The following is a 23,671-nucleotide window of genomic DNA, read 5'->3' on the forward strand; positions in this document are numbered from 1 at the left end:
AAGAAATAGGAAAAATAAAACTCTTGCAATAAATATGAATGGTCGAGCCAACAAGTTCCTGCATCTGCACCCACTTCAGGGTGATGGATGTGGGCTGCCTGCTTTACCCTCAGGCCTCCCGAATCATGGGGCAGCCATGGAATTGATCAGAATTCTTACAGTTTGTTTTTACATCGTTGTTATTTATTACATTGTTGTTATTATTTATGCCAAAAATATTATATTTATTATTATATGTATATCAGAAATATTATACATTTCTATCAGAAAGGATTGAATTTAAAATACCATAAAGATGTTATTTTGAGAGGCGGCATGATGTAATGGGGGCCGCTAGGTGGCGTAATGGATAGAGCACCAGGCTTAGAGTCAGAAAGATTCCTCTTCCCGAGTTCAAATTTGGCCTCAGACACTTACTAGCTGTCTGACCCTGGGCAAATTACTTCACCCTGTTTGCCTCAGTTTCCTCATCTGTACAATGAGCTGGAGAGAAAACGGCAAGCCCCTCCAGTAGCTGTGCCAAGAGAACCCCACGGGGGTCCTGGAGAGTCAAACACAACTGAGAATGACTGAACGATAACAATATGATATCATGGCCTGAGAGCTGGCTTCAGGGTGGGGAAGACTACCCTGGGGTGGCGGGTTTGAGTACTGGCTGTGTGTGCAAGTGTGTGTCAAGACAAGCATAAGATGCAGTGAACCCTGGGGAACACGGGCACTTAAAAGGCTGAGCTGCAGGGCAGGCTGCATCTACATTGGTGGCACAGGGTTTTTCTTCACTGAAAGCTCCCTACTGTGATGGTACCAACCCCCTCCCCCCAAAAAAAGATAGGCTTAGTTCCTGTTTCCCCTCACGGGGCCTGGCAGCTTTGGGGATCTGGGAATGGGACGCGGAGGGAGGAGCGGGCCAGCGTCGGTGGGGGGGGCACACTCACCGTGAGAAGAAAAGGGTAAGCGTTAATCCCCAGCTTCTTCAGCAGGCTCTCCTGCAGTCTGGTTGGCGTGTGCCCTGTGTTGATGGGAGGGTACGCTTGCACCCTGGAGAAATAAAGGTCTCTGCGGAAGGTCAGGCCGATGACATCGATGTCTTCCTGGCCGTAGCGGAAGGCGCACGTCAGAGACACAAAGACTGTGCAGAAGAAGATGGCAAGGTTAGCGCCTCGTGAGCCTGCGCCTCGGGGGGCGGACTGGGGGGGGGACGTGTGCTCCACAAAGTCCGGGGTCCCCTGGGATTGAGAAGAAGACCCACCCTGTTGGCTTCCGTCAATGGGTGCCCACCCGATGACTGGTTTTCAAGGATGACCACGACTAGATTCACCAAAGCATCGTGGACCCCATGTCCTTCAGCCCAGGCTGATTCTTAAAAAGTTACAGATCCTGCGTTAAGAGCAGGAGCACACTTCAGAATGTCACACACATTTGCTTGGTTTCCATGTACCCCAGGACCTGCAATCCTTTAGACATCAGGTACATTTCCAAGGGAGCATAGGAATTCTTCTGGGCTGTCCTTAGTCTGGGAATAACAGATGTCATTGCCATTCCCCAACTGGAATTATGGGACTGAACAAGTCAGGTCATCAGTCAGTCAGTAAACATTTATCAAGCATTTGCTGTGTCCCGCAGTGGGATAAACGCTCCAGAGAGCTCAAGACAGTCCCTGCCCTCAGGGAGCTTACACTCAAATGGGGGAGATCACAAGCAAGCAAAAGTGTGCAGAAGAGTGCCAAACCACATAACTAGGAAATAAACAGGAGAGGGAAGGCCCTGGGATTTAGGGCAGTTGGGGAAGGCTTCCTGTAGAAGGGGGACTTTAGTTGGGACTGAAAGGAAACCAGGATGAGGAGGAAGAGTGCTCCAGGTATGGGGAAGCTGGGAGCTGGGTGATTCAGCCTTGGTTCTAAGACTGCCGCTGTGATTTCCTACCTGTGTGACCTTAGTCCCTGGGCTCAGTTTCCTCATGTCTATGAGGAGGAGGTTGGACTGGACAGGCCCTGAGCCCCCTTCCAGCTCATGGTCCCTCCTGAGCGTCTAAGAAGACGAGCTTGTCCTAGGATGGAGCTGGATGTGATAAAAAGAAGGCTCTCTGTGCATCGGGCATCGGCCATCGGCCATCGGCTATCTGGATCCGAGGAGGCCTTTTAGTCCCAAGAGCATGGAACACAAGCCCAGGGAGGGTCAGTGCGAGCCATCGTCCATCCAGCTGCCAAACCGAGGCACTCCCCAGACTGGTCTGATCATGCCCCAGAGCCTCGTGGGGCTCCCTGGGGGCCTCCCCCATTTCGCTGTGGAAGTCCTCCCGCCCCCAGCATTCCTCACCCGAATTGCTCTCCTCTGTCCCCTCCCCGTGACACAGCAGCCTGCTTACTGTCCAGTCTGCATATCTGCCTTTCACTCAGCCTGTGGCCGCTGCGGGCCATCCCCACGCCTGGAAGGGGCTCCTTCCTCGCTCTCCCTCGGAGAATCTCCGGCTCCCTTCCTAACAGGGCTCGGACACCGCCGGCCTTTCCTGGGCCCTCCCCCAGTGACCCTGAATGGCTCTTGTCTCCACATTGCATTTACTCTTCTGCGGAAGGGACCGAAGCTCTTTGAAGGCAGGGACTGGTTTGTTTCCGTCTCCATCTGCAGCCCCTGCACCCCCCATGCTTCCTAAGTGCTGCTTGCTGGGTGATGGACAGAGCTCGCCCACCTGCTCTGACCCAGCTGCAGGCTACTTATTTTGAGTTTACTTTTCTGGGTGCACATCATCTCCCCGATAGGATGTAAGGTCCTGGAGGTCAGGGCTGGTTTGGTTCGGCTTCATGTTCTCAGTGCCTAGGATGGTGCCTGAAGCACAGTAGGTGCTTCATAAATGCTTGTCTTTCAGACAGATTTCAGAACATAAGTCTGCCTCACCTTTCTTCCCTTTCACGAGCTCAGGATCGACCAGGACGACGCCATCTGGACCAAAAGGAGAGAATCCCAGTGAGGAGGACGGAGCCACTCAGACCAGCAGCGTTCTCCTCGTGCCCCTTGACTTACCCACGGGCTCCACCTGATCGACGTGGTCGATGTAGTCCCTCTTCCCCAGGTAGATGGTCACCTGCGGGAAGGACGGGAGAGGTCTGAGTAACCTTCACCAATGAGGCAAGCATGGGAGAAGCGCCTTCCTGGGGGGAGTGGTGGAAAGACTCCTCCCTGGGCTCTGCACTGACGCCTGTACAGCCTCAGGCAGGCTGCTTCACCATTCTGGGCCTGTTTCCCCGGAAGTGAGAGGAGAGGGTCAGGAGGGGGTGGAGCTTGAAGGTCCATTCTGTGGCCTGTGACATCAGCCTCCAGAGAAGCCTGCCTCCACCCTGGGTCCCACAGTGGGACCCATCTGGAGGCATCCTGGATGAAGGGCTGACCCTGGGCTAAGTTCACTCAGTCTCCTTTCTGATGCCAGGATCACAGAACTGCAGCTGTAGGAGACCCTCAGGGCCATTTTAATAAAGAAAAATCTAAGGTGGGGAGGGGAAGGGGGGGAGCACAGGGGGAGTGACAGGGCCAGGATTCAGACCCAGGTTCTCCCCCTCCCCTCCCCCTCCCAAAGCTTCATGTCTCTCTTCCTTCTCCCTGGAACCCTCCTCCCTTTTCCAAAGCAGACAAGGCCCCAATATCCTCAGTACTCATCCCTTAAGCCGCCTCTCATTAATTGAGGAATGATTTGTTTCTCCTAAAAGATCTTGGTGGCTTGAGTTGGGGACCTCTACTGTTGAGAGTCAGTTTGCTGGGGTAGACAGAGCCCCGGGCCTGGAGTCAGGAGATGAGGCGTTATTGGCTGTGTGACCTTGGGTCACCTTCACCTGTCGTGGTCTCAGGGGAGCTGAGCTCAGACGGCTCAGAAGGCCCCTGCCAGCTCGGACATTCAGTCACTGGCCCTGCCTCCACGAGCAAGGCCGGGTTCTCAAGTTCCTTGCTCCTTGCTGAGGCTCATGGAGACCACAGAAAGCCCAGGGTCATGGACTGGGAGCTGGAAGGGACATTAGAGGCCACTGAGTCCACGCCTTCATTTGACAGATGAGGAAACTGAGCCACAGAAGTTAAGTGACTTGCCCAAGATCATACAGCTATGTAAGGTAGGATTTGAACCCAGGTCTTCCTGACTCCAAGTCTAGCGGCCTAATAGCTGTTTGGGGTGAGAGAGACTCTCTCATGAACATTTTTCTCATTACCTTTTGTTTTTACCTCTTTTCCCAATATATCCCCTCCCGATCGAACCATCCCTCTCTAACAAAGAATCAAAAAGAATGCCAACTTTCTCTTTTCAGGGATAGTCTCATTTTTGTCTCTATCCTCAGTGCCTCACCCAATGCCTGGGATACTGTAAGTGCTTAATAAGTGCTTGCTTATTGACTGATTGGATGTATACCCCAGGAGAATGTTGGTCCTGGGGACAGGGACTAGCTTCGTTTTTGTCCACAGTAGGTGCCTAATGAGTGAAGAGCTGTATGATCCTGGGCAAGTCACTTAGGCCAGCGGCCCTTCTCGCTCCAAATCTCCTCCTCCACCTCTTCCCTTAGCCCTCCCTCTGCTCTGAGACTCTTGTTTCCAAGACATTCAATTCAACAAGCATTTATTAAGCACCCACTGTGTACCATGCCCTGTGCTAGGCACCAGGGGGCACAAACATGAAGCAGTCTCTAACCTCACTGGGGGTGGCTGGGAACCACAAATACATAGAGAAGTAAAGAGAAAACGATTCTGGGCTGGACCTGGGCCTCCGTGGGCCTGGTGAACTCCACCTGTGCAGAGGGCACCCACTTCACCAATAACAGTGCTGCAGAGATTTCCTGGGGCACGGAGAGCCAGGATGTGTCTGAGGCAGGACTTGAACTCAGGTCTTCCTGACCACAAGGCCACCCACCTCTCAAACACAAAATATACATGAGGCCATTTGGGGGAATAGATGGCAGAGAGATGTGGGGGCCCTGAGGCTCTAGTGGAGTCAGGAAAGGCCTTGGATGGGGGTGGCTCCAGAGTCAAGGGAGCTGAGGACCAAGGAGGGCATTCCAGGCAGGCGGCACAGCCCAGGCAAAGGCAGAGTGCAAGCGATGGAGTGTGAGGAAGAGCCTGGTTCTCTCTCCTTAGCGGTTGCTGCTTTCTGGCAGGGATCCCTAGGCCACAGGCCCCAGCCTCCTGTTTCCTTCTGCTCCCTCCCATCTTGGGAGGCTCCCCTCCAGCCTCTACTTCCTCCTCCCGTCCCAGAACCTCAGCTCCGGTCTTGGGGCATCAGGGCCATGAGTCTTCTTTGTTTGTGACTTATTTATTTCCCCCACTCATCTTGAAGCTCCCAGAGAGTGTGGCAACTGACTCCTAGTCATCTTTGCCTCTTCCCCCTCCCAACCCAGGTCGCTGGAGCCTCGGGCCTTGCACACTGTAGATGCTCAGCAGATGTCTGAGGATCTAATAAAGCCACCTGGTCATTTATGCAGAGGCCCATCCACTCAGTCCCTGAGCCACCTACCGACTTGTCCCGGGAGACCTTCTTGAAGATGACGTGGTTTGGGGCATTCTTCACGCCAGTCGCCATCTTAGAAGGGCCTCTGGGAGGCCTTCAGGTGCCAAAGATCCTTGGAAGGTGAGCAATGACCTTAAATAAAGGTGCAGAGACAGGCCAGCTGAGGCGCAAAGGTGAGCTAGTGTGGGCTTCTGAGAAGTCCTGCTAACCTCAGTTCCCAAGAGCCAGAATCGTCAGATGGAATCAGGAAGACCTAGCTAGCTTCCAGGCTCAGCTCTGCCCGATACCGGCTGTGTGACTGTGGACAAGGCACCCAACCTCTCAGCGCCCGAGGAGGCTCTCTGACATGCTAATGCTCACAGGCTCGTAGGGTCAGAACTGGGAGGACATCAAATCTAACGCCTTCCTTTTACAGATGAGGAAAATGAGGCACACACAGAAAGGCACGTTAAGGTCAGAGAAATAGGCAGGATCGAAGGCAAGCTTCAGTTAAGTAGCTGACCCACTTTGGTGGAGGGAATATCCACCCTGGGAATTCCCAACATTAATGAAATCCGAGGTAAAAACAAGCAACAAACAAGCCCCAAACTACCCTCAGCTTCTCTTTCTTTCTTTCTTTCTTTCTTTCTTTCTTTCTTTCTTTCTTTCTTTCTTTCTTTCTTTCTTTCTTTCTTTCTTTCTCTCTTTCTTTCTTTCTTTCTCTCTTTCTCTCTTTCTTTCTCTCTTTCTCTCTTCTTTCTCTCTTTCTTTCCTTCCTTCTCTCTTTCTCTCTTTCTTTCCTTCCTTTCTCTCCTCTCCTTCCTTCCTTCCTTCCTTCCTTCCTTCCTTCCTTCCTTCCTTCCTTCCTTCCTTCCTTCTCTCTCTCTCTTTCTTTCTTTTCTTCCTTCCTTTCTTTCTCTCTCTCTCTCAACAATTATATTTTTAATTAACAAAAATCTATTTTCTTTCCCTCTCAAATCTCCTCCCACTGAACAACAAAAAGGAAAAACCCTCATAACAAATATACACAGTAGTCAAGCAAAAGACATTCCCATGTTTATCCTAAGCTTCCAACGTAGCCAGATAATAAAGTCTTTTATATGGTTTGATTTTTAGGCAGAATGTCCTCAAAAAGGAAAAAAATAATCCCTTCTTTACTGGTGTGGCATAATGGGTAACATTCTGAAGTGGGTGTCAGGAAGGTCTGAGTTCAAACACCATCTCTCATCCCAGCTGTGTGGCCATGGCCAAGTCCCATAACCTTGCTGGACGTATACTGTTGGGATCTGGCTTGATAGGCCATGAAATCACAAGTCAGTACTGACATATTTGCCTTTTCTTATAAAGCCTCAGCAAAATGGGCCTAATCGTGGTTCTAAGAAGTGGCAGGTTCAAATGAGGAAGACTTCCTGTTTGGATTGCCCCCTGCCCATGGCACGTTCATACTGGCCCGGACTAGTGGTGGAAGAAGTCACCAGCTCCAGGTGCTAAAATGCAGTGCGAATTTAAAATTTAAAATCCTGTTATACTCAGCCTTCTTGTGGATAATAAGTATGTTCTAGAGAACCAGAGAGCATCTACCTCATGCAAAAAAGTATTTCATTCAGAGCAGCTCCCAGCCCCCTTTCCTTCCCACCTTCAACGCTGCCTGTTCCAATTCATTAGAGCAGTTGTTTCCCAAACTTTTCTGATGCTGCATACCATTAGTGAACCATGTTGGAGCGCGTACCACCAATATGTGGATACTGACTTATTTCAATTAAATTATATTATTATACCATATAAAGGACTATTGAACTAATAATTACACGTAACATTATAAAACTCACACACAAGATAGAAACTGAAAAGGAATGAAATAGGGTTGAAATCCTATTTGATTCTAGAGATAATAAAAAGGTTTAACAAGGAGGGAAAATAGAGTCAGACCCATGACCGTCTGCCCATGCTGAGTGGCGGCTCATGCGCCTCTTGGGGTCAGGCTGTGGTCCCCTGGGTGGGCACAGCCCTGACTATGGAGACCTCTGCACCAGCCCACAGAAGGGAACACAAACCTTTGCTTGGAGTAGCCAGGCTGGGTAACCTCACCTGAAGATCCCCCAGAAAAGTCAACCAGGAGGAAATAAAACTAAGGTGGGGTGAGATTTATTCAACAACTTTGACTTCCACTGGCCCCATTCAGATTTCTTGCTAGACCAGTAACATCCATTTAAAGACTGATTTACAGTATCTTGGTTTTTACCTGGAGTTCTGCTGGGCCAGTAACGGCGGTATGGAGACTCGGGGACTCCGGTTCCGTCTCTTTCCAAGTAAGCTAGTGCTGTTCAGGTAGGACGATGTACTTGGTGGCCCTTTACCTGAAATGGATGAGAGTGAACCCCCCAAAGGATGAAGAGGGGAATTTGTAGCAGATTTGGATGGGCTGTTGCCGTTTAGGAAATAATCCCATGCACAGAACAGAACACAGGACCTGAGTTAGCCCCTGAATCAGCAAACGATGCATCAGCAGTTCTGGGCATTAACCAAGGAAGCTGCTCTTCTTCCTCACTCCGTCTGCTCAGGCTCAGCTCTAGGGCCAGCATGGGGGGTGGGGTGAGCAGGCAGGTGGGGTGGGGCTGGGAGGTAATGCGTGGAAATGAAAGCTATTTTTCTCTGTTAAACCTCTTAGATTTCTAGAAATAGACTGGATTCGCTTTCCTCAAGAAGCATCAGTAAGACAAAAGGCTTGAAAATCTTAGGCTTAATTTAGCTGAACCAACACTTAATGCCATCTTAAGGTCATAAATTTTAATAAAAAGGTCAGGAGGCCTGCTGGCCCCACGGGCATCCTAGCAGCAGTAATCAGCTTGTGGCCCTCCTAGCCACTGCCAAATTCATTTAAGAGCCTTACCCGAGTATCTGCCACAGATGGATGTTTTTGGGCACCAAGGTCGGGCTTCCAGGGATTCCTGTGGTTGGTCTGGGTAGGCAGTATTCGTTACCGCAGGGTGCAACCTTAAACTGGGAAGAGGCAAGGGTTTGCACTTATCTGAAGAAAAACCAATTCTAAAAATTCCATATTGAGAGTAGAATTTAAAAAAAGGCTACATGAAACCATAAATCTCTAAGAAGAGCTTACTTTTTTTTTTTACAAAGTATATGATTCAACATGTTCAAAGCTATCCATCAACTGGGTCTATTTCCTTTTGTTGTCTTCAGTGCATTTAAAAAATGCAATGACTCCCTTCCTTCCTTTCTCTCTCCCTTTCTTTTTTCTTTCTTTCTTTCTTTTTTTTTTTGTAGTCAATGGGGTTAAGTGACTTGCCCAGGGTCACACAGCTAGCAAATGTCAAGTGTGTAAGGCCGGATTTGAACTCAGGTCCTCCTGACTCCAGGGCCGGTGCTCTGTCCACCTCACCATCTAGCTGTGCCATTTTCATTCTTTCTGGCAACACTATCACTAGCTTTCCCCTTCTCCTCAAACATGACCTCTAACTGATGAAAAAAAAGAGAAAAAAACCACTTGGCATGGCCAAGAAAAACCAATCCACAGACTGCCCATATCTGAAAGTGTGCACCTCACACTGCATCTTGAGTCCATCACCTTGGTGAGGAGGCAGCATCACCGCTTCATGAGGGCCGCGAGGTGGCGCCATGGTGCATAGAGTGCCACCCTGGATACTGAAGACTCTTCCCAATTTCAAATCCGGCCTCCCTTCCTAGCTGTGTGACGCTGGGCAAGTCACTTCACCCTTTTTGCCTCAGTTTCTCATCTGTAAAATGTGCGAGAAGGAAATGGTAAACTACGCCAGTAGCTTTGCCAAGAAAACCCCAAATGGGGTCACGAAGACATGACTGAAAAATGACTAACCAGCAAAAATCATGCTTCATCATGGGTGCTGTGAAACGGTCAGTCCTCATACTGATCTGAGTTCTTAGATCTTTCAAAATTGTTTTGCTTAACCGTTCTCTTGGCCCTCTTCATTTTACTCGGCATCAGTTTCACTTCAGTCTTCTCTGGTTGTTATTCCTTACGACTCCATAGTCTCTTATATTTACATGCTATGATTGTTTCAACTACTCCCTTCATTTCTAGTGCCTTTTTCTAACACTAAGAGTTGCTCTAAATATTTTTGTGCACATGCTTCCTTTGTAGTGTTGCTGACCTCTCTGGGCACACACCTAGCTGCGGTCAGTGGGTATGGACGGGGTAGTGTTTTTGGATATGGTCCCAAACTACAGCTGAGGGTGGCTGGACCAAGTTAGGTCTCCAACAGTTGGGTCTTCCTGCCTTCTCATGGCCGCTCCAATACTTTTCATTTTCCATGACCATTGTTCTCATCAATCTGATGAGTAAGATATGGAACTTCAACTTGTTTTAATTTGCATTTAATTATTAGCATACTTCAATAAGGCTGTTGATAACTTGGAGTTCTTCCTTTGAGAACTGCCTGGTCATACATCTTGATTATTTATCAATCAGGGAATGGCTATAATTCTTATATATTTGAATCAGTTATGTATCTTGGATAGCAGACCTTTATCTGAGAAAGTTGTTGTAAAGACCCTCCTTCCCCACCCCCTGAACTATTTCTCTTCTAATTTTAACCACATCTTGCTTGTGGAAACTTTTACACAATCATAATTGTCCATTTTCTCTTCTACAACCCTCTCTTTCTCTTACTTGGCCATGAACTCTTCCCAACTTCATCTTTATTCATTGCTCCTCTGTTTGTGAAATGACTTTTTTAAAACCTGGTTTTATATCCATCTAGAGCTTATTGTATATGGCGTGAAATATTTGCCTACACCCGATTTCTGCTGGACTGCTTTCCAGTGTTTCCAGGAGCTTTCGGCTGAATCATAAGTCCATATTGTTGGGATCTTTGGGTTTATTGAAAACTATGCACCTACGTTTATTTTATTTTTTTTCCCCGTATGTCGCACACTTAATCTGTTGTGCTGATGGATTTCTCTCTTTTTTAACCAACACCGAAATAGTTTTTACTGGTCACTACTTCACAGTGTAGTGTGAGGCCAAGCACTGCTAGATCCCCTTCCTTCCCATGTTTTTTCATTATTTCTCTTGAGAATCGTGACCTTTTGCTCCTCCAGATTAATTTCATAACTTTCTTGATTCCAGCCCTCTAAAGCAATCCATCGGTCATTTGATTGGTACAGCACCAAATAAGTAAATTAATGTTGGTAGCAATGCTATTGCTATTATAGTGGTATGGCCTAGCTATGGGTGATTACTATCTCTCCACTTTCTTATTTCTGTAAAGAGTTTTGTCGTTGCATTTATGCAGCTCCTGTGTGTTTTGGTGAAGGTGGACTCTTAAATAGAACATACATTTCTGTAGTTACTTTGAATAGAATTTCTTCATGTAGTCCTCTTGGGTTTTATGGCAATAAATGCCATAGGCATCATATATCCAGACAGGCAGATGCTCCGTCTGGTTTTACTTTATATCTTGCTGCACTGAAATTATTTCAATTAACTGAAAAATAAAAACTTTAAGAAGGAGAGCAATGGTCAGTATTATTCTTGGATTCCTGAATCAAATGGGATCACGTGTAAGTTCCCATTCCAATTAAGTTGGGAGAAACAGGTAAAGCCCCTGGATGGCCGCTGATGGTGCAGGGCAGCGGCTCCACCGTCTGCGGGCTTTTCACGTCTTCTGGTAGAGGGATGGCATTTGGTGAGGAAACAGGCAGAAGTAACCATGCGTTGCTAGTTGCTTACTCCCAAATTCGCTTACCACAAATAAGATTCTATCTCTCGCCTCCGTGCCTGGAAGGCATTTTCTTCCAGATCTCCATTTTCCTTCAAAGATTCGCTCAAATATCATCTCCCACAAGAAGCTTGGCCTGCTCCCCTTCCTCTTCCCACTTCCAGACTGCTCCTCGGACAAACTGTCTCTTATATTTACTTTTCTTTGTGTTTGTTACCCCTTCCCCTCTCCCACTCCCGCTCCCCTTAGCATGCTCCCTGCCTTCTTGAAGGTGGCGACCATCACATTTTTTTACTATCTTCAGCACCAGCACAGCCTGGCACACAGGAGGCACTTAATGCTTGCTGACTGACGATGAATAATGGATTTAGGGCATTTCAAAGGTGATCACATCATTAAACCTCGCACGTGAAATGACATGGTTTGACACTTTCGGTCCATGGGAGCACATGGCAAAGCCTTATCCATCGAATTCAGATGAATGGGGAGTCATGAAGACACGCTAGATGTGTGATGCTGAGCTGGCAGCATTTACTCCATCGAGGCTTCATCGTTGACAATCCAACAGCGATCCAGGGTGAAGATGATTATCGCAAGCACTCGGAGGAGCCTTCTCCTCCAAAAGTTAAGCTTACTAGGGCAGAGGTCATTGAAAAATAATTTTTAAAATCTTTCCCTTATCTCAAATCTCTGCAGGAAAGAAACAATTCCCAGCTCTGGGGTCTTAGAGCTTTGCTGAAGTATGACACATAACAGCACTGTGAATCTGGGCCAATCCCTTCACCTCGAGTGCCCTGGACAACCATCTAAGATGAAAATCGCACGGTTATCCAGGAGTTTCCATGTTAAGGAGCTTCTCAAAAAGATGAAATCATAGGTCTGAACTGCCCCGTTCCCCCCCAGTACTTTCAAAAAAGTGGGCTGTGGTTTTTGCCCACATTTGGGCAAAAAAATCTTGCCTCTGTGAAGAGTCTGAGCTTTTCAGCTCTATTTCTTCAGTCTTGACATACTGAATGGCTCTGATGTTTTAATAATTACGACGATTTCCTTACAGACTCTCCAGTTGGAAGGGACCAATCATTTGGTCCAACCTACACACCACATTCTGACCAAGAATCCTGGCACAACATTCTCAACAGTCATCCAGCCCATTTGAAGACCTCTGGTGAAGGAGTCCAGTCCACTTTGGGACAGATCAGTCAGCCAGTTTTTTCTGTTATCAAGTCCCAGCTGGTCTCTTTACAGCTTCCTCCTGCTTCTCTCTCACCTCTGGGCCCCAGATCTGCCCTCTGGGGCCAGTGAGAAGCAGCTTAGTTCCTCTTCTAAGACACAAGTACACAGATAGCCATTAAAGTAGGGGTAGGGGTGGGAGAAGGGGAGGGAGGAGATAAAAGTCTCTGCAACATAAACTCCTATAGGGCACAGTCTTTAGCATCTTTGAGCCTTCTGGTTGCTCCTTCCTGATGCCTCTCCATTTCATTAATCTCCTTCCTACAGTGTGGTGTCCCAAGCTGAACTGAATACTGCATTCCTGAAAAATTCAGAATACACGCAAGGCAAGAGAGGCTTTGCCTTGTCTCCCCACACTGTGATCTAAGATTTCTAGTGTATTTCTTCTTTTTCTTGGGGCCACCCTAAGTGCACTGAACTTTTGGAATGGATTCATGGATTGTGTGAAAACTAGTCTAGCTTAGTTGCTTATTGTTGGGGTGGCCAGGGGGTAACAAATTTTTGAGCCACAGCAACTTGGGACCATCTAATAAGTGACAGAGATGTGACCCACGTTGCCTGAGATGAATAAAGCTACCAATTCAAAACCAAGTCCTCTGTAGGCAGTCCCTAAATACAAAGGGCTAGAAGCTTGGTGTAGCCCACTGCGTGTCTCAACTCACTGATTTCTAGGATGTAACAGACTCGTTTCCCATTCAGAGGGCAGACGCTGTTGCCCAGTGCCTGGGATTTAAAGCCCCTTCCCAAGCTGGCTCTAGCCTCCCTCCCCAGGCCTATTACACATGACAGGATTCCTCTCTTTCTGCTCTATCTCCCTCCCAGCCATACATTAGGCCTCGACAACTGGCTGCTTTTCTTATACATCATCCCACCTCCTGCCTACAGACCTTTGCCCAGGCTCTCAACACTTCTACCTCTTGAATTCCCAATTCCCTTCAAAACTCAGTTGAAGCAGCTTCCTATCCAAGACCTTTCCTGATGCCCTGGCTACTGCTAGTGCTGACCGCCAATTACTTTGTGCTGACTGTATTCATTTTGCATGATATACAGTAAGCTCTCTGAAGGCAAGGATGTGGGCTCATCACAAAACCAGCTATATTTACATAAAAGATGTTTAAAGCAAGGGACACTAAGGGACCCTGACTGACGTAGAATCTTAATTAGTGTGACGGCTGAGCAGAATGCAATCGTACTCCTTTGGTCCCAGCCCAACATCGTGTCTATCAGCTGGCACTCATTCACAATAAGGCTGCCAACTGACCAGAAGTGTGCCACAAGTATTACAGAAAACCCTACCTCATCGAAGCTCACTCCCCCAGGCAGTTTCTGCAGTCAGTCCTTTCATAATCTATCCCCATTGGGTGGATTACGACACAGAACAATCCTTTTTTAGCTCTTAATGCCCTGGGGAGCTGCATTAGATTGCTCTCCAAGGTCAGAGGATAACCTCATGATAACCTCAAATCACAGGACTCCTATTTTTGGCCCAGGTTTAGAAAATGTGTGCTTACTTACGTACCAGATGAACAGTAAATGGTTATCCTCCCTCTTTGTGACTATTGGCTGCCTCTAACCAACCTCATCCTGGGCGGTCTTACTGATTTAAGGGGAAATGGACTTATTTCTGTACACAGAAGTGTCAATGAGCAATGCTTCTATGGCCAGACGGTCCTTTACTGGTGAATCCATTTGTTGTAGCAAGTGGCTGTTACTTGGAAAGACAACTGGGACAGTGGTCCCAATGTTAATCAGCACCTCCTTCTTTAGGAGTCAGCATAGCTGAGAAAGACCAAACACCTCAATTTCAAGTGGATTTTATGACAACATTCTTGTGAAGCAGCAAAAACAGACATTGAGGGTTCCGATCTGGAGACAATACCATTGGAATTTGGACCAACTGTGTGGTGCTATTGGCCAAGAATCCATACTAAGGGGGGCAGCTAGGTGGTGCAGTGGATGGAGCACCGGCCCTGGATTCAGGAGCACCCGAGTTCAAATGTGACCTCAGACACATAACACTTACTAGCTGTGTGACCCTGGGCAAGTCACTTAACCCCACTGCCTAGTCAAAAAAAAAAATCTATACTAAGTGATAAGAAATCATCTTAAGGGAAAAGAACTCTTAACTCAAGTATTTTCTTCTAATCAAAAGCATAAGACCAGGACAACAGAAAATAACTTCCTTCCCTTTCAGTATGAAGGGGAAAAACCACCACCATAACACAGAAACATGAAATTTTTAAAGCAGAATTTATTTATTTACAATCAAGTTCTCCTGGGCAGTATAATAAAATAAATAAAAGCTGTGTCCAGGTCTGTCTCGTTCATTCGACTCCTTTCCAGAGAGGTCGCCTGAATCCAGAATCGGGATCAGAGTAGTGTGAGGGTAGGCGAAGAACAAGAATGTTGAGAGCATTCCCTTGGCTGAGGATTGGAGACTTGGAGCCGGAAGGAACCTCAGAGGTCACAGAGCCCAACATCTCCACCTTGCAGATGAGGCAATCGGAACCCAAGGCCTTTAACCCAGCTCTAAGAGACGCTTCCCAAACTACAGACAGGAGTAGTTCAGGAAGGAAGCAAAATAAAGTGCAAATTAGACGGTGACAACCAAAGGCAGCTTAGAAGCCCACCTGACATAATTGAAATTTTATACACAGGGAAAGGGGGCAAAGTTTGGATAAATGTTGAGCCAGCGTCATCCCCCCAAATCTGCTCTGCCTCATCACGGGCTCTGAGATGGAAGGAGGCAGAAGTGCCTTGGCTTCCTCACGTTTCTTCTGTCAAGCACCAAAGAGGTATCACACGTGTGCTTGGTGAAGGGGACAGGTCACTGGAAGGGGCCAAGTCCCAGAGTAATACATTCAAGGTTTCAACCTCCTGCAAGCTACCAACAACTTAACAGAAGCACAGCTGCAGAAGATGGTGGGACAGAGAATGGCCCGGGGAATAACAGGCATGCCACGATGCTCATGATGACAGCACGCCCCTCCTCCTCCCTCCACGGTACCTCCAGTCTCAAGCTCTATGTCAAACCGATCCATAGAGGGAGACTGTTTCCTACTCTGATTCTCCCATGTGCAGCAGCTTAAGCAGAATGGTGAATTTTTGTAGGGGCGGCTAGAGAAGATCAGAAGAAGAAATGTGTAAACAAAGACACACCAGAGACCACCACACTCACTTAAGCCTGCTCCACCACACTCCAGACCCATTAGGACCCACCCTTTCCATATTTCAGGTCAACCTGTAGGACCCAAAAAATCACTGGGACTTGGGTTAGACCAGAACCGCGAATACTTCCTAACTTTTTAAGGATGAGGGAAAGTGCTAAAAGAGAATGAACACGGATATTTGGGATAATTGGCACTGCTGTCCATGAGGGGACCCAGCTGGTGCCGTATGCTCCATCCCCTGAGGTACAGAAAGTCAAAGCCAGTAGTGTTCTTCATCCAAACCAAGGGCAGGAAGCAGATCCCTTGTGAAACACCTGCGGTGTTGATTATTTTCTCAGTATCTATCTTCGAGGCCTCTGAAATTCTGTCCAAAGAACAACAGCCACTGCATCCGTCACAAGAGCTCTTCTCTGGGAAGTCACAGTGGCACCCTTGGCAATAAACCCCATGGAACGCCAGCTCTAGGATGAGCCTTCCTCGGGCCTTCCGTCCTGCATCAGCTCCCCTCCAAAGATGGCACCAGAGATTTTGCTTTTCCTATGCCACCCAGTCAGTATTCAGACCACAGAATAGCTTTGTTTCCTTTGTCCACACTGACCACGTGAGTGCCAGAAGGTGACCATGCCACTGCATTAATTGAAGAACTGAAAAACCAAAAAACAAGCACCAGGAGACAATATTGAAGGACATTAGGTTTTTGCACAAACAAAACCAATTAACTACAGTAAGAGAAACTATAATGGGGGGGGGAGGCGCGGGGAACAGAACCCAAAACTTTGCAGTACTTCTGAAAAAGGTCTGACATCCCAGATGTACAGGGAATGGACATAAACGGGTAAGAATAAGAGCCATTCCTCAAAAGGCAGGTAAGTTCAAACAATCCTAAGGTTCTATTTCACCCCAACTGTAAGCAGATGGGCACATGAATGCAACGATGGTGGAGCTGTGAATTTACTCACCACTGGAATGCTACTAAAAAAGTCACTATATCCTGGAACCCCAAAATACCACTACTAGGTCAGAAGCAGAAGGAAAGGCCCCACAGATACAAAAACTGAAGTTGGCTGCCCATCAGCTGGGGGAAGAATGGCCCAAGAAACCATGGTGTATGAAGGTGATGGCATATGCTTGTGCAGGAAGAAAGAAATGCCCAGCTAAAGCCTCTGCCTCAGAAGACTATAAAGAGATTCTATTAACACCTCTAAAATGCATGTCAAAGTCACCTGGAAAGAGATGGGACACAAGGTGCAGGAGTGACGGCCTGAGAAATGCTGGGAGTGTCTTGAAAGCATTTCATTTTTGGAATGAGTAAAATATGTGTCAAAAAAAATGAGCCCGTGGATTCCAAGTGGCACCTACATATTGCCCTTAACTGTGGAAAAGGCCTACGCTGGCTCCCCCAGACAGAGACAGATCCGCCAAACTGGACCCAATCTGTTGTGTTACTAGCAAAGACTCTGGGCTTCAGGGCTCTGAGGGCAAATGAGCTGCCTGCTCCTGGGCTGCTGTCACTGTCATGGGGAGCTAAGAATGGGAGTTTGCACGGTAAAGCATTTTTACAGTATTTAAAGATGTAAAAGACCCTTAGCGGAGAGGCTGTGCTCCCTGGGTTAAAGTGGCTCTGAGTCTGCCCAAAGACTGAGTGACCAGTAATCTGTAAGATGACTCTTGAGTGCTAAAAACTTGAAAGAAAAGATCTTTGGCGGGGGGGGGGGAGGCCAGAATCCCCAATGGTAACAGTTTAGTTTAATGGCCAGGTATTTTAACTGTAATTAGAAGTTTCTGTTGATTTGTCAGCCTCCTCTAACTGAGATAACTCACAGGATAACCTGCTCCACAGTGAATAGAACACTGGCCTTGGAGTCAGGAACGTTTGGGTTCAGTCCCACCTTTGCTATTCTTTAGCTGTGTGACCAAAGACAGGTCACTTCTCCTTCCTGAGCTCTAGCTTCTGCCTCTAAGGTCCCTTCCAAGCTTGATTCAAAGCTGAATCATTGAATCCAACTGGCCTAGGTTAAGTGAATTGCTTAGAGTTGCACAGATAAGAAGCATCTGAGTCAGGATTTGAAACTGGGTCCTCAAATCCAAGAGTGCCTGCTCTTTCTACTATATCCTATTGCCTCAGTTTCTGAACAGAGAATGAACCCACTTGTGAGCCCACTGAGCAATCTGGCCTAGCTCTAGCTTCTTGGCCAGCCCTATCGAGGACCCCTTGGGGCAGGGACTGGATGGAGGTAGAGGGTGGGCAGCTGGACACCCCTGGACTGGCTCAGGAGGACCAGTCCTGCCACTTCAACCCCCTCCAGGGACTTTTCAGCCAAGGCAGGGAAGCTCCTAGGACTCCTGGTCCAGACTGTCTCACCTGTGTTGCTTCGAAAGGACCTTGTCCACCTTGCCCGTGAGCACGCTCCAGATGTAGAGAGACCCCTCTGCTGAGCCAGCCGCTACGTAGCTGCCATCAGGGCTGGAGCAGGAAGCAAGGAGAAGGCGCAAGTGTCGGGATGCAGACAAGTTCTCCTCTCCCCTGTCCCTCACACACCCATGTTGTCATGTGCTCTCTGATATTTAACCACTGGCCTAAGCCTCACGTACATTTGGAGTGGAGCACACTCATGTGTATGACCCTGCAAAGTCGTCAACGCTGCAGGTGAAGGAGAAACCTAATACTGCCTGGCCCCAGGGTCCCACCACAATAGCAATCCAGCCACCTCCTGGGTGCCAGGCCCTGGGCTTGGCAGCAGCGGTACAAGGACCAAAATGGCCAAACCCATCTAGGCATTATAACATGTGCATTCTACTTCCGTGGGTTTTGGAGGAGCAGTAAAGAGGGAAAGGAAACGAGGAGAGTTGGAACAATGAAGGAATTCTGAGCTAAATCTCTCTGACCACATGTAGTTAAGGAGCCCCTCTGTTTGCTACCCTCCTTGACTCTTCAGAATCTCTTGACAGGGGTCATCTGTCAAACTCTCAACAACCACAGGCACAACGCAGTGTGTGGCCTCACATCGTCACTAGTGACGTCCTACAGAGGAGATGGACACTGCCAGGGACATGTCCACAAGCCCGGCTGTACTCTTACCATGAAAGAAAAGACAGACACCCCATACTCGGCCCTCTCAGTGGGTGACAGCGTCACTCACCTGAATACAACTCGGGTCCAGTCAGACCCACACTTGAATCCCGGAGCACTGAAATCAAACACAGCAATGTAAATATGAAGCAGGACCAAAACCCTCCTTCCATAAACCCCCACTCCCCCCAAGTCCTGATGTGGTAAAATCTTCAAGTCACCAGGGCAGCCTGACAACGGTCAAAAGTCACCAGTCCCTGGGTCACCTGAAGGTCTGTTTGACAGCATTAACTCGTAGGTCAATAATTTTTAGGAGATCATCTCGGGAACAACTTAAGAGGTCTGTTCTCTCCGGGTTCAAGTCGAGGGCTGTGATCCTCCCCAAGAGTTCCAATTCCCGGACTATACTTTCAGATCTAAGAAAAAAGCAAAGGGTATGACAAACACTCTTTATCTTTACCATAAATAACTACCAGCTAGGTCAGAAATCGCAGATCCATTTTCAAGTGGTGTTACCAAGATAAATGGCAAACGAGGAAGCCCCATGTTAGCTTAAGAAGGTGCAAGGACGAGGTCTGGCCAGCTGCCCTCCCTGGCTGCTCCAAAGCAATCTCCCCCTTTGCTCATGTTTCCCTGGTTCTCTTTCCTTCCCCTTCCCTTTCCCACCAGTGGTAGAGCCAAGAGCACTGCTTGGTCCTTTTGGTGCCTCTTGGAGGTAGAAAGGCCAACAAGACTCTTCCAGGCTTCTGGGGTTTTCAAAGTGAGGAACTTTCTAGCTGAAGCCCCTCCCTGTCAAGTTCAAAGTCCCACAGGCCAGAAAAGCCAACCACCAGATACAGATGGTGGATGCTACCATAGTTCTGTATTTGGTGGATGCCCCCAGGGCTCCCCACTTTGTCAGTTACTGGCTCTCTGCAGCTCTCCTGAGGGCAGTGGGCCACACAGAAAGGGACCGTGGTCTTGGATTAGAAAGAGATAAAGGAAGGATTGGGGGGAAGGGGGGCTGGAGAATCTCAAATAATGGTTTTCTTTGACACACAGCACCGGTTCTCCCTAAATCTTCTCCCCTTGGTTCTTAGGCCAGAGTTATGTTACCTTATGTCCCAGAAACGGATCTTCTTGTCAAAATGTCCACTCATTACACACTGTTCCGTGCAGACGATATCATTGCAACTGGATCCGGCAAATACTGTTTTTATACCTGCAAAGGAGAATGGACCTACCTCACCAAACATCTCACGCACCTTCACTAGTGTCTCTGAATTAAAGTGTTTTTAGGCACCAGTTCCAGGGTCATGGTGAGAGTGCTGCTGGTGTCGTGAACCTGAGCCATCACGGCTGAACCGTCTCTACCGCTAGTGAGTGGGTAAGTGGGAAGAGCGGTGGAACTAAGTGGGTTCTGAAAGCCTGCGCCCATAGCTCGGGCCTGCTGCTGACCAGTCATCTGACCACGGACAAGTCAACGAGCAATGGGAACGCTACAACTTACAGCGTGAGCGGTTATTGAGAAGATTAAAGCCCCAAAGCATTTGTTAACGTAATACTCCTGCATTTTCATTTTAGCGTATAAAGGCGAACCTGAATGCAGAGTATTGAGTGTTACACTACTCTAAAGACAAATTTTTATTATGGAAAACAGACGCTTTCCCCAATATTTCTCCTTGTTGGACAGACACTGGACAATAATGAGCTTCCTTACAGACTTTGCTACGCAGATCCCAGAGTTTGAGGGTCCGGTCATGACTTCCTGAAACGATCCGGGCGTTGTCCAGCAGGAACTTGGCAGACAGGACTTTCCCACTGTGCCCTGTGAGTGTGTGCTGAGGGAGAGAGGACAGGGTAAAGCAAAGGTTACCCCGAGAGGACTGTGCTGTGCTGAAATGCAGCCAACGAGCGTCGCTTGGGATCTGATGGTTCTGGGGGGCAGGATGAGGGGGCAGCACATCTGAAGAGCAGCTCTTTGGCTGCTGGAGGAGGCACTATGGCCAGAAGGACACTCACCACCCCCTCTCCCCAGGTAAAAAAGAAACAAAACAAAAACAAAGCACTCAGAGATGTTTAAACAATCAAATAGAATATGGTTTCAAAGAAATGGAAGCATTATTTTGACAGAGCCACAGAAAGCCAATGCCTCATTGAGCATCAGCATGGAGAAGCAGGCCTCCCCAGAGCAACCAAATGCAGTCTGCAGTGGTGGGGTGCAAGCCACACCCCTATGTGTGGGGATCACATGTGAAGAGGCCACGGAAGGAACCAAGAGAGCAAAGCATCTGACATGAGGACATAGCCTAAGGGTCCCTCCAAAAACAGTCACCGTCACATCCCATGAGTATTTTTAAGTGTGCTAAAGAAATGAACTCCAGAGGGGAGGTTTCCAATTCTTTCCTACCCAGAGAGGCCTCAGTTTGCAAGTTTCAGATCAGACCCACAGGAGATGTGCTCTCACCAGCCCTTATTCCTTGCTGATGCCCACTGTTGGATGCCCACCACACTAGTGCATTTGCTGAAATTCTAGCAAACACGCACATGCACATGGGGTATCCGGTGATGTCAGCAGGCCTCTGCTCAGTCGTGGCACCACTAGAGCCTGACAGCAAAGAGGCAGCTGGGAACAGGGAGGGTGAGCAGGGTGGTCTCGGGGTAATCAGACCTTTTACTATTCATCACTGACCCCTCTTTTACAAAGAGCAAGGCTCAAATGACTCAAAACAGGATGCTCCTTTCCATGACATAGTCCCAAGTCCCAAGAAGATTGCTCACTTCTTCATCACTGCACGGAGGCTTGACAGCTGACTGCATTCTGTGCACACATGCCACCCTTCACCTCCAAGCCTTTGCATGGGGGTCCTCCCCGTCTGGAAAGCTTGGCCCCCTCACCTCCACCTTTTGATTTCCCTGGCTTTCTACAAAACTCAGCTCCTGTCCCTTTTGTAAAGAGCCTTTCTTGGTCCCCTCAGCCGCTAATGTTTTCCCACCTCAAATTATCATTTATCTGCTCTACATGTATCACGAACGTACTTGGGTTTTTTTGCATGTTGTCTCCCCAGTCAGAATGGACAGTTCTGGACGGCAGGGACTGTTTTGGACATTCTTTATATCCCCAGGGTTTCACACAGTGAGAGTGTAATAAATGCTTATTGACTGAGTGTCTAAAATCAACTTTAGATAGCATTGATTTCTGAGGCCCACCCCTGTAACAGTTACAAATGGACACCATTGACCTGGTTTCCGGATGAACTTTTTGAATTTTCCACATGTCTTATTCTGAACACTTACATCAGAACTTCTAGGTAACAGAGTCAAAAAGCATTGAGGCTGACCCCGGACAAAGTTAGAAAGTGCAAATGTGAATCTAGCTATTAAACAAGAACGATCAGTTCTGTAAAATAAAAGGCAACCTAGTCATGGAGTTTTCAGGAAAGAAAACACATTTGGAATCGGCAGGCTATTTCCCAGTGCCCATCACTGCAGCCGAGCTTTGGTGAGGCCTTACCCGTAACCGGTTATCGTCCACAGTCCAGATCCTGCTGGCAAAATCATTTGAAGCTGCCAAGAGATAAGATCCCTGTGGAAACAAAGATGACAGGGATGAAGCCCAAGAAGCTGTGGACGGTCCCAAGGCCAGAGCTAAATGGGGACCAACTTTCTGTCCCTATGCTGGCCCTGCTCCACTCCTCGGCCTTCCCACTCCCCATTCTGCTGCTCTCCATTTCTCCCTGAGCTCAGCATACACACTTAGCCAGCACTTCTTTCCCACTGCTGTCAACAAAACATCTGGAGACACCAAAAAAGACCCAACCAACCCCAGAAAAAGGCCACAGATGAGAGGAAATGATGAGAAACCAAACACTGTGAGCATGCCAGTGAGTGCCAACATGTGGGACACTGAATGAACAGGGTGAAGAGGAGGGGAAGGGAGGGTGAGGCTGCTCTGGGGCCCAGGCCTCCTCCTGCCTCTTCACCTTCTCACTCACTGTGGGGCTGCAGGTTATTTCTCAGGCTCCACCCACTTTGAAAACACGGTGCCTCAACCAGCCTCAATGACTGACAACTCTATTGTCTTCCATTTGGTTTCCAGGGCCAGAGATGCCAGAACTGACCCAGTAATTCTACAAACATTTTATCTATGATTCCTTCTCTGACCTGGCTTCTGAGTCAGAATGGCAGGAGATGCGAGAGAAACAGTAAAGCTCCCTGAATCGAGCACAAATGGTTTTTCACTCTACCCTCGACCGCCCGGTTCATGAGCGTTAAATCAATACTTACAGCACTGTCAAATTCAATGCTGGTGATTCCTGCATTACTGCCAGAAAGGGAGCCCTTCGCCTCACATTTATCTGCATGAAAAAAAGAAAAGGATTGCCATGTGATCATTCAGAGTGGAATGACCTTAGAGGTTATCAGAGCCCTGACCCCTCATTTTATAGAAGGGGAAACTCAGGCTCAGAGAGACTCAGCGTAACAAGGGACAGGGCTCAGATCCCAAGACCAGCACTCCTTCCACTAGACCACGATGTCCAAGAACTACATGAGCCCTGAAGCCAAAGACATCACCAGGGAGTCCTGTGCCAGTGCCCAAGCCCACTCTCTACGGGGGTCATCTGTAGAGAAAGCACGAGAGTCTCTCTACGTAGAGAGGGCTTCCTTGCTGCCAAGGAAATCACAAATTCTTTTTATTAAGCACCTCTTCTGGGCAAAAAGCATGGAATTAAGAGCCAGAGCGTCTGGGTGAGAATGCCTATTTGCTATTTGTTAGCTATGTGACCTTGGGCAAGTCACAATCTCTCTGGACCATTTCCCATCTCAAAAATGAACTGGACGGGGCAGCAAGGCGGTGCAGTGGATAGAGCTCTGGCCTTGGAGTCAGGAGGACCCAAGTTCAAATCCAGCCTCAGACACTTGATATTTACTAGCTGTGTGACCCTGGGCAAGTCACTTAACCCTGATTGCCTCACCAAAAAAAGGCAAAAAAAAAAGTGAATTGGACTAGATAATCTCAAGTTCCTTCCAGCTCTAAACAGCACGACAGATT

At 48.1% G+C, this 23,671-nt stretch overlaps 2 protein-coding genes and 1 non-coding gene across 7 annotated transcripts in view; all 3 read right to left on the minus strand.

Moving 5' to 3' along the window:
• SAG (S-antigen visual arrestin) overlaps positions 1-13,883 on the minus strand; it is a 35,042-nt gene extending 21,159 nt beyond the window's left edge. For both annotated transcript variants that reach the window (XM_020972278.2, XM_020972275.2), the window contains exons 1-7: positions 13,696-13,883; positions 8,346-8,455; positions 7,698-7,812; positions 5,483-5,608; positions 3,019-3,079; positions 2,893-2,937; positions 936-1,129 (exon numbers count right to left, since the gene is read on the minus strand). In XM_020972278.2, the coding sequence (XP_020827937.1) occupies positions 936-1,129; positions 2,893-2,937; positions 3,019-3,079; positions 5,483-5,548 (366 nt within the window). In that variant the 5' untranslated portion in view covers positions 5,549-5,608; positions 7,698-7,812; positions 8,346-8,455; positions 13,696-13,883. The remainder of the gene's footprint in view (positions 1-935; positions 1,130-2,892; positions 2,938-3,018; positions 3,080-5,482; positions 5,609-7,697; positions 7,813-8,345; positions 8,456-13,695) is intronic.
• Positions 13,884-14,630: 747 nt separating this feature from the next.
• ATG16L1 (autophagy related 16 like 1) overlaps positions 14,631-23,671 on the minus strand; it is a 31,785-nt gene continuing 22,744 nt past the window's right edge. For all 4 annotated transcript variants that reach the window (XM_020972129.2, XM_078154634.1, XM_020972131.2 and 1 more), the window contains 8 exons: positions 22,906-22,976; positions 22,133-22,204; positions 20,339-20,459; positions 19,735-19,840; positions 18,906-19,055; positions 18,710-18,757; positions 17,932-18,033; positions 14,631-16,213 (listed from right to left, as the gene is read on the minus strand). In XM_020972129.2, the coding sequence (XP_020827788.1) occupies positions 16,120-16,213; positions 17,932-18,033; positions 18,710-18,757; positions 18,906-19,055; positions 19,735-19,840; positions 20,339-20,459; positions 22,133-22,204; positions 22,906-22,976 (764 nt within the window). In that variant the 3' untranslated portion in view covers positions 14,631-16,119. The remainder of the gene's footprint in view (positions 16,214-17,931; positions 18,034-18,709; positions 18,758-18,905; positions 19,056-19,734; positions 19,841-20,338; positions 20,460-22,132; positions 22,205-22,905; positions 22,977-23,671) is intronic.
• LOC144458113 (small Cajal body-specific RNA 6) lies at positions 21,036-21,311 on the minus strand. Its single transcript, XR_013487665.1, has one exon.

The sequence above is a fragment of the Phascolarctos cinereus genome, unplaced genomic scaffold (assembly GCF_003287225.1).
Source record: "Phascolarctos cinereus isolate Bilbo 61053 unplaced genomic scaffold, phaCin_HiC Scaffold_5;HRSCAF=322, whole genome shotgun sequence".
NCBI classification, from domain to species: domain Eukaryota; kingdom Metazoa; phylum Chordata; class Mammalia; order Diprotodontia; family Phascolarctidae; genus Phascolarctos; species Phascolarctos cinereus.